This window comes from Cyanistes caeruleus, chromosome 3 (genome assembly GCF_971803275.1).
Source record: "Cyanistes caeruleus chromosome 3, bCyaCae1.hap1.1, whole genome shotgun sequence".
NCBI lineage: Eukaryota > Metazoa > Chordata > Aves > Passeriformes > Paridae > Cyanistes > Cyanistes caeruleus.
The window spans coordinates 4,970,572-4,984,019 of record NC_141703.1 but is presented as its reverse complement, the minus strand read 5'-3'; the positions used below and the strand labels follow the sequence as shown (position 1 = coordinate 4,984,019).

The 13,448-nt window shown below is 44.7% G+C and overlaps 1 protein-coding gene across 2 annotated transcripts in view; it reads right to left on the bottom strand.

Moving 5' to 3' along the window:
- The window catches only part of ABCG1 (ATP binding cassette subfamily G member 1), a 54,206-nt gene that overhangs the window by 39,353 nt on the left and 1,405 nt on the right, over positions 1–13,448 (bottom strand). For both annotated transcript variants that reach the window (XM_086879568.1, XM_086879567.1), the window contains exon 2: positions 11,516–11,759. In XM_086879568.1, the coding sequence (XP_086735694.1) occupies positions 11,516–11,759 (244 nt within the window). The remainder of the gene's footprint in view (positions 1–11,515; positions 11,760–13,448) is intronic.

Below are 13,448 nucleotides of genomic sequence, written 5' to 3'. Positions count from 1 at the left end.
GGAATGCTGTACTTTACCATGCCACCCAGGGGGAACAGAAGTTTGGAATGGTGTAAAACCAGCCATGGGGTGCCTATGAGAGTGAGAAATATCCATCACAGGACACTTAGGGGACTTGCCAAAGGCAGGGAAAGGGATGGATCAAGGTCTGAGGAGGAATAGACCTGAGAAAGTAGAAATGGGGATTAAAGAAGCCAGAAGCACGTAAGGAGGCAGCCACAGCTGTCTGACAGAGCTCCTCATCAATCACTCCAGCCTGCACTCCTGCTGAACTCCAGTCCTGACTGTCCCACGTGGGAATGCCCTCACCAGTGTGAGTTCATGTGCAGGACACCTTGGATTCAGCGGTCAGCAGCAGAAATTTTGCATTTGCTGAAGCAAGAGGCTGCAAATCTGAGGGGTTACTGTAGGTCCAGGTGCCAACAACCAAAGGAGACCAGAGTCTGAGGGACAGACTGGAGGGACAGCGTGTCCAAAACCATCCAAGGTGGAAAGACCTTGTCTGTGTGTTTTGTGTGTGCAGCCAGAGAGGAGGAATGTCTCTGGGACACTGGGGCTGCTCAGCTTTGCCCAAGTGTCACCTGTGCTCAGGAAGGTGCTGGTAGAGCCCCCTGTCCTCCTGCTGGCCCCCACAGCTCCTGGGGGCCCTGCCTCACCACCAGCTGGACTTGGAATTACAGAGCCAAGGCTGCCACACACCAGGGCAGGAGCAATCCCCTCATGTCTCAAAGCCCCACCAGCTCCAGCCACTACTAACAATCTCATTTTTACTGTCATTATTGCTGGACACTCCTCGTGAAGAACTCAACAGTTCTGGTTACAAAACAGGCCGACCCAACTCGCTTTCCAAAAGGTCTCCCACTGATAATCTTCGTGTTTCTGTACTGTCAACCTGTTCTTCTGGGGAGAATTCTTCTTCAAGTAATTCTGCCAGACTCAGGGCCAAAACCAAAACTCAGGGGTGTAACTTCTCACTGCCAGCTGTGCACAGATGTGCTCCTCTGCACTGTCCTTGGCTTTCTGACTCACATTTCTCTGGTGGCAGCATGAGACCTTCACCTCTCCAAGTGGAGAAGGAAATGGAACTCCATCCCAGCCAGCCACCCACAGGCCTCAGCTTTATGAGCCTCAAATAGCATTTTAGACAGTCAGGCCTTGATATTCATATGCAATAAGCTGGCTGCAGTTTGTGGCTTTTTGACCCAGAAAATGTTCTTCCTCTAATAGCAAATATTTAGCTTCAATCCCTTTTCTTTTAATTGGGTACTCATTTACCCATTCTAGCCCTGCCATGCTGGTGTTATTAGAGTGTTTAATTTCCAAAGCACTTGAGGTAATAACTGCATCACGACTAAAAAACAAATTATACTGGCCAGGCTCTGCTGGTGCAGCCCCATCCACTTGACTGCTTCAAAAGCACAAAACTGATGCAACAGGGCAGAATTTAACTCCAGTGCTTAACAAGAGTATTAAAAGCTTCAGTTTGTGGTGTTTTTTTCCTTTAAATTTCATATTAACCAGGTGCATCACTTCATTTGAAACTTCTTTCTTCTGTCTGGCATAAAAGCCTACCCTCTAAAGCTCAGCAAGAGGCAGAGCACAGGTCTGTTCTCATTTACCCAGGAACCTGACCACTGCATATTCTATCTTCTCCTCTCTTTTGTAGCAGATGTGCTGCAATTATAAACAACATTTGTCATTACTCTAAACATGAGAAGCCGGAAGAAATATGATTCTTACACAAAAGATGCAGGCTGTACATACTAGATGAGAGGCAGATGGTAAATTAGCTTGTAAAGCCAAGGTCTATGCCATTTCTTTTTATTTGGAACAAATACATAACCAAAAAAAAAAAACCTGAACAAACAAACGGTTTTCTCTTCGGCTGTTATGTAATTCCACGTAGTTCTGCCTGGTAAGAATCTGGAAGGCTTTATCCCTCTACCTTCTGAAGAAAATTAAGTCTGCAGAGCACATCTGTTTGCCCCACAAAATCAGCAAAGCCCAAATGAGCTGCAAATGGGAACAGAAGCCCAGCAGTGACAAGAAGGTCCAGCCACACCATTTCCTAGACAGAATTGTTTTGTTCTTGTTCCAGAGACACTTCCATAGGATTAGTCCTGCTGTATTTTATGTCACCACTCACATTCAGATCAAATATTCTCTCTGAAATCTTCTTTTCTAAACGACAAAGTGTCCAAAGGCCAAATAAAACTCAAACATCTGCACTACAGCACAGAATTCACAAGGAAATTCACTTGCAAAATAATCACTAACGGGATATTTCAGCAGGCCTCCTTACAGTTACTTGTAGGAAGTCACTGAGGTTCAAAGAGTTACTGAAAACAACCAAAATTGTCTGTCCTTCTCTGTCTGTGCTGTTACCCTTCTCCATCAGGCTTGGGGATGAAAAAGAATTGATTGAAGAGGGCAGTAATTCTTCCATACAGAGTGTATTATCTATTCTTCTCGTGAAGTCCATCAAAAAGTGACTACATTTGGACAATTTGGGGACCTTTTTCCATTTCCTAATACACTTTGATATCAAGAAGAAGATGTCTGTTAAAGCTTGGTCCTGGGCTTGAGAAGGAACACTCTGCCAGTCCTTGGGACTAGAGCTCTGCTTGTAAATTATTTTCACAGTAGAAACCTGAATTTTCCACATGGTACAGTCTGGTGGATTTGTTTTCCTCTGTACCAGTGGTACAGAGCAAACCAACCTGGTTTTTTGAACCAGCTGGCTGCTGGGTTCAAAGCTGGCAGAGTGGGCAGGAAATATGAACCACCGACACCTCAGCTTCTTACTGTATCAAGGCTTTTGAGAGGAGATAAAAGGCCTTGTGCAGAAGTTTCTGATACAAGGTTTGGCAATATTAACAGTATGTCATTTCCTTTGGAAGGAATACTTAAAAAAAGGGGGTCATTTTGTCATCTGACATGGATGTCATGTTTCAACAAGGCATTTTATTAAAGCACTTAAATAAATGAATCCCACAAGAAGGTAGGTGGCCACTTCTCTCAGACACCTGCAGCAAAGAAAGGGGCACAATGACCCAAACTCCTGATTTATTTTTGACAAAAACTCAGTCTTATGCCAGGCACATGTCCTTCTGCACCTCACCAGAGGTTCTGGGGTTAAAGCATCACTAGTTGGTTTAGGTTTTGCCTCAAGGACTTTCATTTTGAGAATGAACACCCACCTTTCAGTTTGCAACTCTTTAATTATAAATTCAAATCAGTTCATTCCCATGTGCTTAGCTGCCATGTAAATTTTTCTGGGGTTCTCCTTGCATGTTGTTTCTTGTAAGTTTTAACTTGTTATTTTACTAATAAGACCAAACACTGTTTTCTAATAGAAAACAAAGTTACCCACCCAAAGTTTAAAGGGTGCAGATGTGAATTAAAAAGCAGTTGAGTGAGGGCCTGCCACATTCTGGGTAGTATCATGTTCTGACTGTCTCCACAGTTTATCTACAGGAACAATGCTACAGGGAAGTGTGAAGCAAATAATTTCTCAGAGGATACAGGGCTGAACTCTGAGATATTTAATCCCCAGAGAACAAAAACCTGCCCTAGAGAGCTGGTAAGCTCAGACCCCAAGGACTTCCAGAAGGCACTTGCCAAAATGGCATGAAAGTACACAACAAAAAATTAACTTTAACAGCATTTTTACTCGAGTTGGCTTCTACTTTTGTCTGTTCTTTTGATTTCTCTTTCCTTTTAGTGAGGCTGTGGAAAACCCTGATCAATCATGTGATGTCTGAAGCCTCCAGTTGCAAAATGCCTCTTGCTTCATCTCCCCCCAGCCTTCAGATGGATCTCCAGACTACGGAAACCAAAGTCTACTTTGAAATGTGACAAAAGTACACCCAGATGATGGTGCATATTGTCTCTACCTGCTCAACACCTCCAGCAGGGCATGACCACCATGGGCAGAGGATAAATCATTTCATCAAATCCCACTCAGCGTACAGAAAGTTGAAGTGGAAGGGTGTCAGGGTGAGTTACAGCCAGCCCCCAGCACGTTTTCTGAGAGATGGAAACTGCAAAGAACAGAGATCAGACTCCCAACAAGTCACTGTGACCACTTCCTGGCATATAAAATCCACAGTGCTTTAACTGGTGTCTCTCTAAAACCTCCTTGCTCAGCCACAAGTTTTCACAGCAGCAGCTAATAAAATTTATTGTATCAAAACATTAGCTAGAATGAAGAATGGTGAGGTCATTGTAATGTTGAGGTTTAATAAACAGTACAGCAAAGAGAAAGATGTTCTGCTTTAAGATTCAGTGACCAAAACTCACGGAGTCAAACTCAAGGCACGTTTCTAAAAAAAGCTCCAGGTCCAAAAAAACTCCAAACAAACAAAAAAAAACCCAAACCCCAACAAAAAACAAACCCACAATAGCAATGGATTCTGCTTGAAGGAAAACAAGTAATGCTGAAGTAAGGTCATACTCAGCTGGGAAACAATAGAAGGATCAGACAAAGGGGCTGACCAAGACTTGTTCCCAATAACCTCTGTTTTATGGAACACATGCAAGAGAACACTGGGAAGAGTTATTTATCACTTAATAAAAACACTGTGAACTATTTCAGTAACAGTGAGTACTCAGTATATTTTTACCATCTTGACACAGCTTAAGTGTTAAAAGAGAAACTGCACAGATTTTACTAAGGTTAAAACATGTGGTTAGAAACCCTCTACTAAAAAATTATGCTTCATTTTAATTAATTTTGCCGACCCTCTAAACCACTGAAAAGGAATCTACACAATATTTGCCTAAAAAGAGACTTTTACCAGCATCACAGTTGGTTTTGACCAGCCTAACTTGTTTATTCTTCCTAACATATGGATCTTAATTTGCACACATCCTCCTCTCTGAGATGAAAACACGCTCTCAGACAAAGCAGGCAAAAAATGGTCGACAACAATACAACCCATCTGTCAAAAAAAGAAAAAAAAATGAAAAAAAGAAAAACCTCTCTCGCAAAGTGGGTTTTCGCTCGTTCCTGTTCTGCATCTTTCCCTCCCTCCTTCCCATCTTAGCAACAGAGGCTGGAGCAGCCAACCAGGCGGGAGCATCCCGCGGGGTTACTGCAGTGCATCGGCCGCCAGTAACCGCGCCGGGCGGGCTGCGGCACCTGCGGCGCACTGCACCTGCCCGGATCGGCATCGCACCCAGGGCAAATCCCCTGCTGGATCGGCATCGCATCCAGGGCAAAACCCCCCTGCCCGGCTCCCCCTGCCCGGATCAGCATCGCATCCCGGGCAAAACCCCCCTGCCCGGCTCCCCCTGCCCGGATCGGCATCGCATCCCGGGCAAAACCCCCTGCCCGGATCGGCATCGCACCCAGGGCAAATCCCCTGCCCGGATCGGCATCGCACCCAGGGCAAATCCCCTGCCCGGATCGGCATCGCATCCAGGACAAAATCCCCCTGCCCGGATCGGCATCGCATCCCGGGCAAATCCCCCTGCCCGGCTCCCCCTGCCCGGATCGGCATCTCATCCCCGGCAAAACCCCCTGCCCGGATCGGCATCGCACCCAGGGCAAATCCCCCTGCTGGATCAGCATCGCATCCCGGGCAAATCCCCTGCTGGATCAGCCCCGCATCCAGGGCAAAACCCCCCTGCCCGGATCGGCATCGCATCCAGGGCAAATCCCCCCTGCTGGATCAGCATCGCATCCCCGACAAACCCTCCCTGCCCGGATCAGCATCGCATCCCGGGCAAAACCCCCCTGCCCGGCTCCCCCTGCCCGGATCAGCATTGCATCCAGGGCAAATCCCCCTGCCCGGATCAGCATCGCACCCAGGGCAAATCCCCCTGCCCGGCTCCCCCTGCCCGGATCGGCATCGCATCCAGGGCAAATCCCCTGCCCGGATCAGCATCGCATCCCGGGCAAACCCCCCTGCCCGGATCGGCATCGCATCCCGGGCAAACCCCCCTGCCCGGCTCCCCCTGCCCGGCTCCCCCTGCCCGGATCAGCCCCGCATCCCCGGCAAACCCTCCCTGCCCGGCTCCCCATGCCCTCCTCTGGCTCGGGTATCTCCGGAGGGGATGGGAGAAATGAGAGGAGGGTGAGATCTTTTAGATGAAGTCGTACGGAGGATGCTGCAAATAAGTAAATAAATTTTAAAAAGCGGCCAACTAAATAAAAAGAAAGGGGTCTGTCCGAGTGTGTGCACCAGAACTGATTCCTCAGACGGCACCGAGGCAAATCAGCAAAGCCCAGCCTGTTTAAATCTCTGCTGATGGTCTGACAGCGGCTGAAGTTCCCATCTTGTGCAGAGAGCTATATTAACATAATATTCAGCCCCTCGGAGCTGGAAGGCAGGGATCGGGCTGTTCTGCTGACACTATCTCGGGCTGTGACGGCCACTTTTCTCCTTCCATGAATACCAAACAACCTGCCAAAGGCTCCGTGTTCCCCCACCGGAGCATCCAGAAGGAGCCCGGTCCTTCACTGCCCTCCCGCCGCTCAAAGCTGCAACCTTGACAGCAAAGGCAGCAGCACCTCTCCGGTTTGTTTCCACGGCGTTTGAGCCAGCAGAACAAACCAAAAATAATAAGAAATGTCACGTTTTTCTGCTGAGCATTGATTTCTGTGCTGCTCCTAAGCTGCTCTGTGAAAATACCCGGCCGGAGCCCATTCCCTCAGAGGTTACTCCAGACCAAATCCTCCCAGAACTTGCCTCGAACGCAGCACAAATGACTCATTACAGTCCTAAAAATAACAACGGAGAAATTTCCAACTAAAACGTTGCCTAATTAACCATGAATACTGAGAAGTGTGAGAGGGAGGAAAAAAAAAAAAGAAATAAAAAAAAGAAAAAAGCAATCCCTGAGTTGTTGTGGTGTTCTGCAAGTAAATTTATTACTACTTTCTTCCTGGATGCACTCAATTATATAGGCAGAATATTCCCATTTCCATCCTATATTATAGCAAACCCACCTAGAGATAATAGAACACATGTCCTTTTTATGGCTATATAGAACACATGTGTTTTTTTTAAAGCTGAATGACTTTGACCCAGACAGAAAGCTCCAAAGTACTTTTCATGCCCCCTTTGTATAGGGGAGTATACATAATTCATCCCCAAACCACAATTCAGTTTATTTCATGGTGTTTTTAATAAAAATGACACAAACCCGAGGCACTGACTTTTCTACCAAATCCTCTTGCAAACAGTTTTCAGGCAGTCCTAGTAGGAAAACCTACACACCATTTTTCCATGAACTGGTAAAACCAATCTCTGTGTTCCTGTGATTTACATTTCAAACTGCAGTTTAAACATACAGCAAAGAAACCAAGACCCAGTTTTATCTCCTTCTCAACCTTTAGATAAATGACTTTGTGACAAGACAGTGAAACTTCAGCCCTGTTTTGTTCCAAAGCTCTGCAGATCTTGCTTTTCACATTTAAGGATCCACACTGGATCTAACACAAGACTCTTTCTTTTCCCCTCCAAGCCAGCTGGGTCCCTCATCCTAATAGAAAGAAGAAGTATCCTGGGACTAAGCAGCCCTATTATTTCTAATGAATGTGCTGAAGTTTCCTTTTTCTGGCTTTGCCAGTCCATCTCACAACAGCTCCTCCAGGAGTCCTGGGGCTTTCTGCCATCGTGAGCCCTTGCAAACCCCCAGGATATGCTCAAACATAGCCTGGGTTCAAAGACTGAGACCCCTTTTCCATCCTGGAAGATCCTTAACCTCACAAGTTACTCAAAAATCTCTTTCCTTCAAACCTGAAGGAAGTGTTGTTTCTACCTGTTGAAACTATTCCCTAAAAGCTTTACAGTGAAAATATCAAAGTGAACTGAGAAAAACTGAAACTTTTTACCTCTTTAACCTCTTCCAAATTCCTGTATTGGCAACAGTTCCTGCTGAATGGGATGGGTCAGACACAGTGGCTTTGATCAAGGACTGACCTGCCATATTCCTTCCCTGTTAATCCCACTGACCTCAGGGGAAATTACACCAGGAATTAATCAACTCCAGAGTCACACCAATCTCTGCTAAAGCCTCATAAGCAGAGCAGCATTTATCATATAAACCTCAGAATCAAAATGCCCCTCCTTAAAGAGAAAATGATAATTAATAGTTTAATTAAGCAGTTTAAGGCTGAGACAAAAATCAACAAAAAAATCCAATTTGAAGTCTACTAAGGCTTATTTAGCTTCTTTGTTGTTGACAAGCAATGCAAATTCACCTTTCTTTGAGCTTTTAATGAAAAGTAAGAGACATGACATACCATGAGTTGCATTGTCTGAACAATCAAGCTAAGTACAGAACACAATGGCAGCACTACTAATTATTCCTCCTTCTGCTAATTTAGAGCCTAACCTTAACATTACTTTGCAATGCCATTTTTACTGAAGGGAATTGCTCTTCAGTTGAATTCCCCTCCAACATGCTGGCACAAATTGTCTTTGCAAAGAAACTGTACTTTTGCCTTTGTGATCCAACACTCTTGAAAGGTTTTAACTAATTCATTACAGTCATAGAGAATGATGTAGAAATAGTAGATTTTCTTTTTCAAGCTCCATTTCAGAATAGAAACACCATTAATTAAAAGACATTTTTGAAACAGCATCCCTTATCTCTTCTTACCACAACCAGCACCCAAGAACAATGTGAACTGAAAGACATTTTTTTTTCCCCAGCATGTTTTCTGCTACTCTTCTCACAAAAAGTGAATTCAAATATTTCACATTAAAGCAACGAGAGACTTTTAGCACAAAGAATCTACAAGGAGTGCTGAACTGCAGCAGCCACCAGTGTTTGGAGGCACAATATTGCCCTTCTCTTGGGCACTGCAAAGTCCCAGTTTCCCACTGGAGCAGAAACCAGGATAAGGCATTCAGAATAGTTTTATATATAATGCACTGAGCTACAAATCCATCAGGTTTGAACAGAGATATCCCAAATTACACACAAAATAAAATTCTACTTGCAGAACCCCTAAAACAATTCAAATAATCTGAATTATTTGGTCCCTACCTTCATTGGAGATTATTTAGGCAATATTTAGGTTTTCTATTTCTCTAATGGAAAATCTTTTCTGTTAAAACCAATCTATTGAGCCAGTCCCTGGAGCAGGGAACATGGCTGGAAGGAAAGTTTGGTTCCAGAAGGTTTCTATAATCTGACCAGCAACTCACTGAAACACTGAAGGCAGAGACCTGGGGAGGTCTCCTGGCCCAGCCTTCTACTCAAAGCACGACAACCACCAGCTCCAGATCAGATCAGCTGCTCAGCCATGTGTCCCACACCCCCTGTGATGGAGAAAGCCCACTTGGGGAACAGGTATTGATTTCCTGGTGTCCACCCTAACCCCCCCAAACTGCAGCGTGTGGCCACAGGTTCTTGTTATTTATCATCTGGCCCTATTGGCAGCAGCAGCCCAGACTCCTCAGCTGCTCTTTGTAGGTGCCCTGAACCATTTTTTATCCCTCTGACAGACCATTTCCAGCTTCCCAGTATCTCTGGTGATATGAAGCACCCAAAACTGGTGCAATATTCCAGCTGTGCTCTCAGTGATGAGGAGAAGGAGAAGGACTTGGCTGAAGGTGGGGATGGCCTTGGCCACACGATGTGATTCACCTTCCTGGCTGTGAGAGCACTCCTGGCACTGAGTGCAGACCTCCCAAGTCTGTTCCAGGTGCTTGGCAAGCAGAGGAGAGCCAAGCCCTGCTGGCAGACAGCAGCTCAGCCACTCTGAGGCTGTCCTTGGTGGTCCCAGGGATGACACAAGGTGTGAGAGCAGGTGAGGAGGATCTGAAGCCCTGCACACAGCCAGCCAGCAAAGTTCAATCTCCTCCTTCAAATCCAGATGTGGTGACACAGCCACAGCCATACCCCAGAGCTAAATACCTCCACAGGTCATTTTCAGCACCAGGATATCTGCCAGGACATTGTGTTGTTCAAGCCAAGTCACCCAGGCTTGTCAGAAAATTTGCAGTGGTTTTGGGTATAGAACCCCTCAATCAATTCTGGCCAGTGAGAAAGAGATTCAGTTAGAAATCTCAAGCTTTTAAATCTTAAATGAGACATTTTGGCATAGCTCCATTTCTTATAGGACAAAAAACCTTCAACATTTTGTGCTCATTCTGATAAGATAAAGAATAATTTTGAATGCACCAAAGTTGCTGCCAAACTAAGTTGTTCTCCTATGGACAATGTGACTCTGTGTAATTTTAGCAAACAATTAAAAGAATGCCAGTGGGTCTACATACAGTTTGGATGTTGAAAAACCCATTAAAGCATGAAATCTGCAGATCTTTCAACAAATGAATAACTGTATGCACAGCCTGTCCCCATACAGTTCATGGCAACAGCTCCAGTGCTTTTCATACCACACATTTTTAGACTATTGAAGCCTTGGTGTTGTGATAATGACACAATTTACAGACAGCAGCCAAGTACTTTGTGAAACAATTTCAAGTGGAACCTTTAAGCCAGTGGATTTATAGTTTCAGAGCCAGTGCAGGTATCAAGTATGGCTCGGGTAAGAACTGCCCTGGCAGGGTCTTATCTCTTAAAAGAACTAAAGCACACAAGCACACCGATTTTCATTACTGGGAGTGAATTCCTCAAGGAAGGGCAATTATGTCATTTAGTACACAAAATTCTCCTGAAGATTTCAATATTGTCTCTTGGGCATACTTCTTTTTGCTGGCAGGAATTTACTGCACGACCTAGTTTTCCTTTCAGAGAGAGAGGACTAGTCACACACACCAAAAAAAAAAAACAAAAAAACACCAAAAAACTCTCTAGGAAACACATGGTTACACAAAGCAAATGAAGGCATGAAAGGAATTGTTGCCAAGCAGAGGAGAAAGGACAGAATCACCTTTTAGAACTGGAATCAACCAAGAACCTATAAAGAAGAGAGCTGAATAATTCCTTCTTACTCCCAGCACTTCTCTTCCTTAAGAAGTGCCCAATATCTATCATTTTGGTACGCCCTGTGTTGCAGGCTGTGAACTCTTTGGAGTGTGTATCAGCAAAGGAGTCACCCAAAGAGCATCCTGGTCCTTGACTGAACCTCAGCATTCAGTCCCAGCAAGAGCCAGTGATTTCATCAAAGAAATGATAAGCTTTGAGAGACCATCTAAGCTGTAGAGAAACCTATAGCTCCCAACATATTTTTTTTTTTTTTCCAAACAGCCTTTAAAGAAAACAGTTCTTATCTTGGTCTAATGCCTTCTGAAATTCTGAGATACTTGCTGTTCTGAAAGAGTACTGAAAAAACAACCATCTCACAAAACAGCCAATTGCAGGAGTGAAAAAACAAAGCCTCCTCATTTCCCCCACCCCCATCTTTAAACTCCTGCATGCTCTACCCACCCTCAACAATAAATTGTAGACAGGCAAGATCACAGGACAGATATTTGGCAGCACAGCAATACTATATTTACACCAAATACTTAAGAATTGGGAGGCAGAAATAAGCAGTTGTGTGAACTGCTGCATCTACAGCTTCTTGTGGCTGAATCTTTGTTTTCCTCACCTTTCTTTCTCCACCACGGCCCTTCCTGGATGGAGTAGGACAGTTCTTTGAACTCGATGTTCACAGCTGGCCTGCGGGGCAGGTAGGAGAACCTGTGAGCTTCTGTCAGGGCATTGTCCACTTTTTTTAAGTGTCCATTCATGAGTCGAATGTCCTGGGGGTCTGTGCCATTGGAGACCACCTCGTCCACCGAAACACACACAGACTTTGGCTCGGCCATGGTGCAACCAGAGCTGCTGCCACCCTGCAGGGAAAGGGGAGAGAAGTTCACACACTTTAGGAACACCTATCAAACCCTTCTCCATCACAGGAGTTATTCTTTAAATAGCACAAGAATCTGGCACTGTAATGCGCTGAAAGGTGAAAGAGGAGTAAAATAAAGCAATCTTTTGTTTGTTCTTTTTGCCTGAGCCTTGACAGAAGAGGTAAAAGAGCTCTTGCAGCACATACAGTTCCTTTAGCACTAGTTTTCCTTTCAGATCTTGCACCAGATTAATACATTTATAAGTTCAGTCCCCATTGTATTTGGTTTCTCATGCACTCAAGGAATTTGGTTCTAGTTACTCCAGGGCTTGGGACAGAGCTGAAGGGGGAAGGGAGCTGGCTGAACAGTTATTTTTGCAGACATTTCAAAAGACAGCTACTCAAAATGTCTAAGAGCTCCTGTTCCTCTGGGTCAGCCTATGCTTCTGTAAAGGTGAAATTATATTTCTGAGAATTTCAAATGCACTATTTCATGCCTTATTTTCTCCTGCACTGATAGTTCTGGGGACTTTGCAACCTGGCCTGACAGTACAAGTTCTTTCCTGGAGGTCTTTTAGGAAAGCACAATGCTTTGCACCCAAAAACCTCGAGTGCTTTCCATGCCTGATAGTGATAACTAATGGAAATCTTACCAGGTACATAAACACACAAACCCTGCTCCAGTTCTTGCACCACTGACTCTGTAAGGTCTCCTTCCCCTCCTCTCCTGACCATGGCAATGGCCTTCCACCCACCTTTCTCTTCTTTATTTATTTTTTTTTAATTATGTATACAAAATCTGGGGTTTTTTTCCATTCCTTTTACCAGCACAGGTGTCTTGCACCAATATGAGCAGGATGTGTGTAAGCTCAAAAGGAAAAACAGTCATGAAATTTCTTCAGCTAAACAGAATTTTAGCTGAAGCTGTCATCTGTTGCTTGGTGGATGTCATCAGCAGAGCCAAACATCTGCACAGTTGTCTATTAGGAAATTTAGTATTTTTAATTCAGATTTGTATTGGAAAGGACTTCTGTAGATGGCTTATGTGCCAGGCTTTCCATGCTGACCTCTGCCCAACAATCTACAGAGTTATCTCTTGGAAAGAGATGTGCTGCACTACTTTTCAATGCATGAACACAGAGCTGCAGGTCCTGCCACTGCTCCCCTCTATTTCTCTAATTCAGCTAAGAAGTGACACTGCCTCCTCTTCCCTCTGCCACTTCCATTTCCCTCTCATGGCTCCTGGTCTTTCCCATCTTTGCTGGAACAGCAGCCCAGCTCAGATCGGTCACTTGTCATGAATGCTGACAAAAACATCAAAAAACCTCCAGTCCTACATAATCACTGACGAAAAAAAGTATTCCTGCATAACCACTCCATAGCTGGCATCTTCACATTCCTCAAACACAACTTGGGAGCCCCAAGTTCTGGCTGAAAACAATCAGCTCTGCTCACCACATTTTCTCAAGAAAGAGATTTTAATCGTGCTCTCAACTTACTTAGAGGTCAGGTATCCAGTAACACTTACTGTCAAATTCTTAAAGAGCTGACTGCCACGGTATGTAATTTGAACATAACAAGAGTAATGTGAAACATCTTAGAGCTCAACAATTAAAGCAGGGGAACTTCCCTAAAAACTAAGAGAAGGTGAGTTAACAACATTCTTCCCTGAATGTTTTCAAGGCTGACT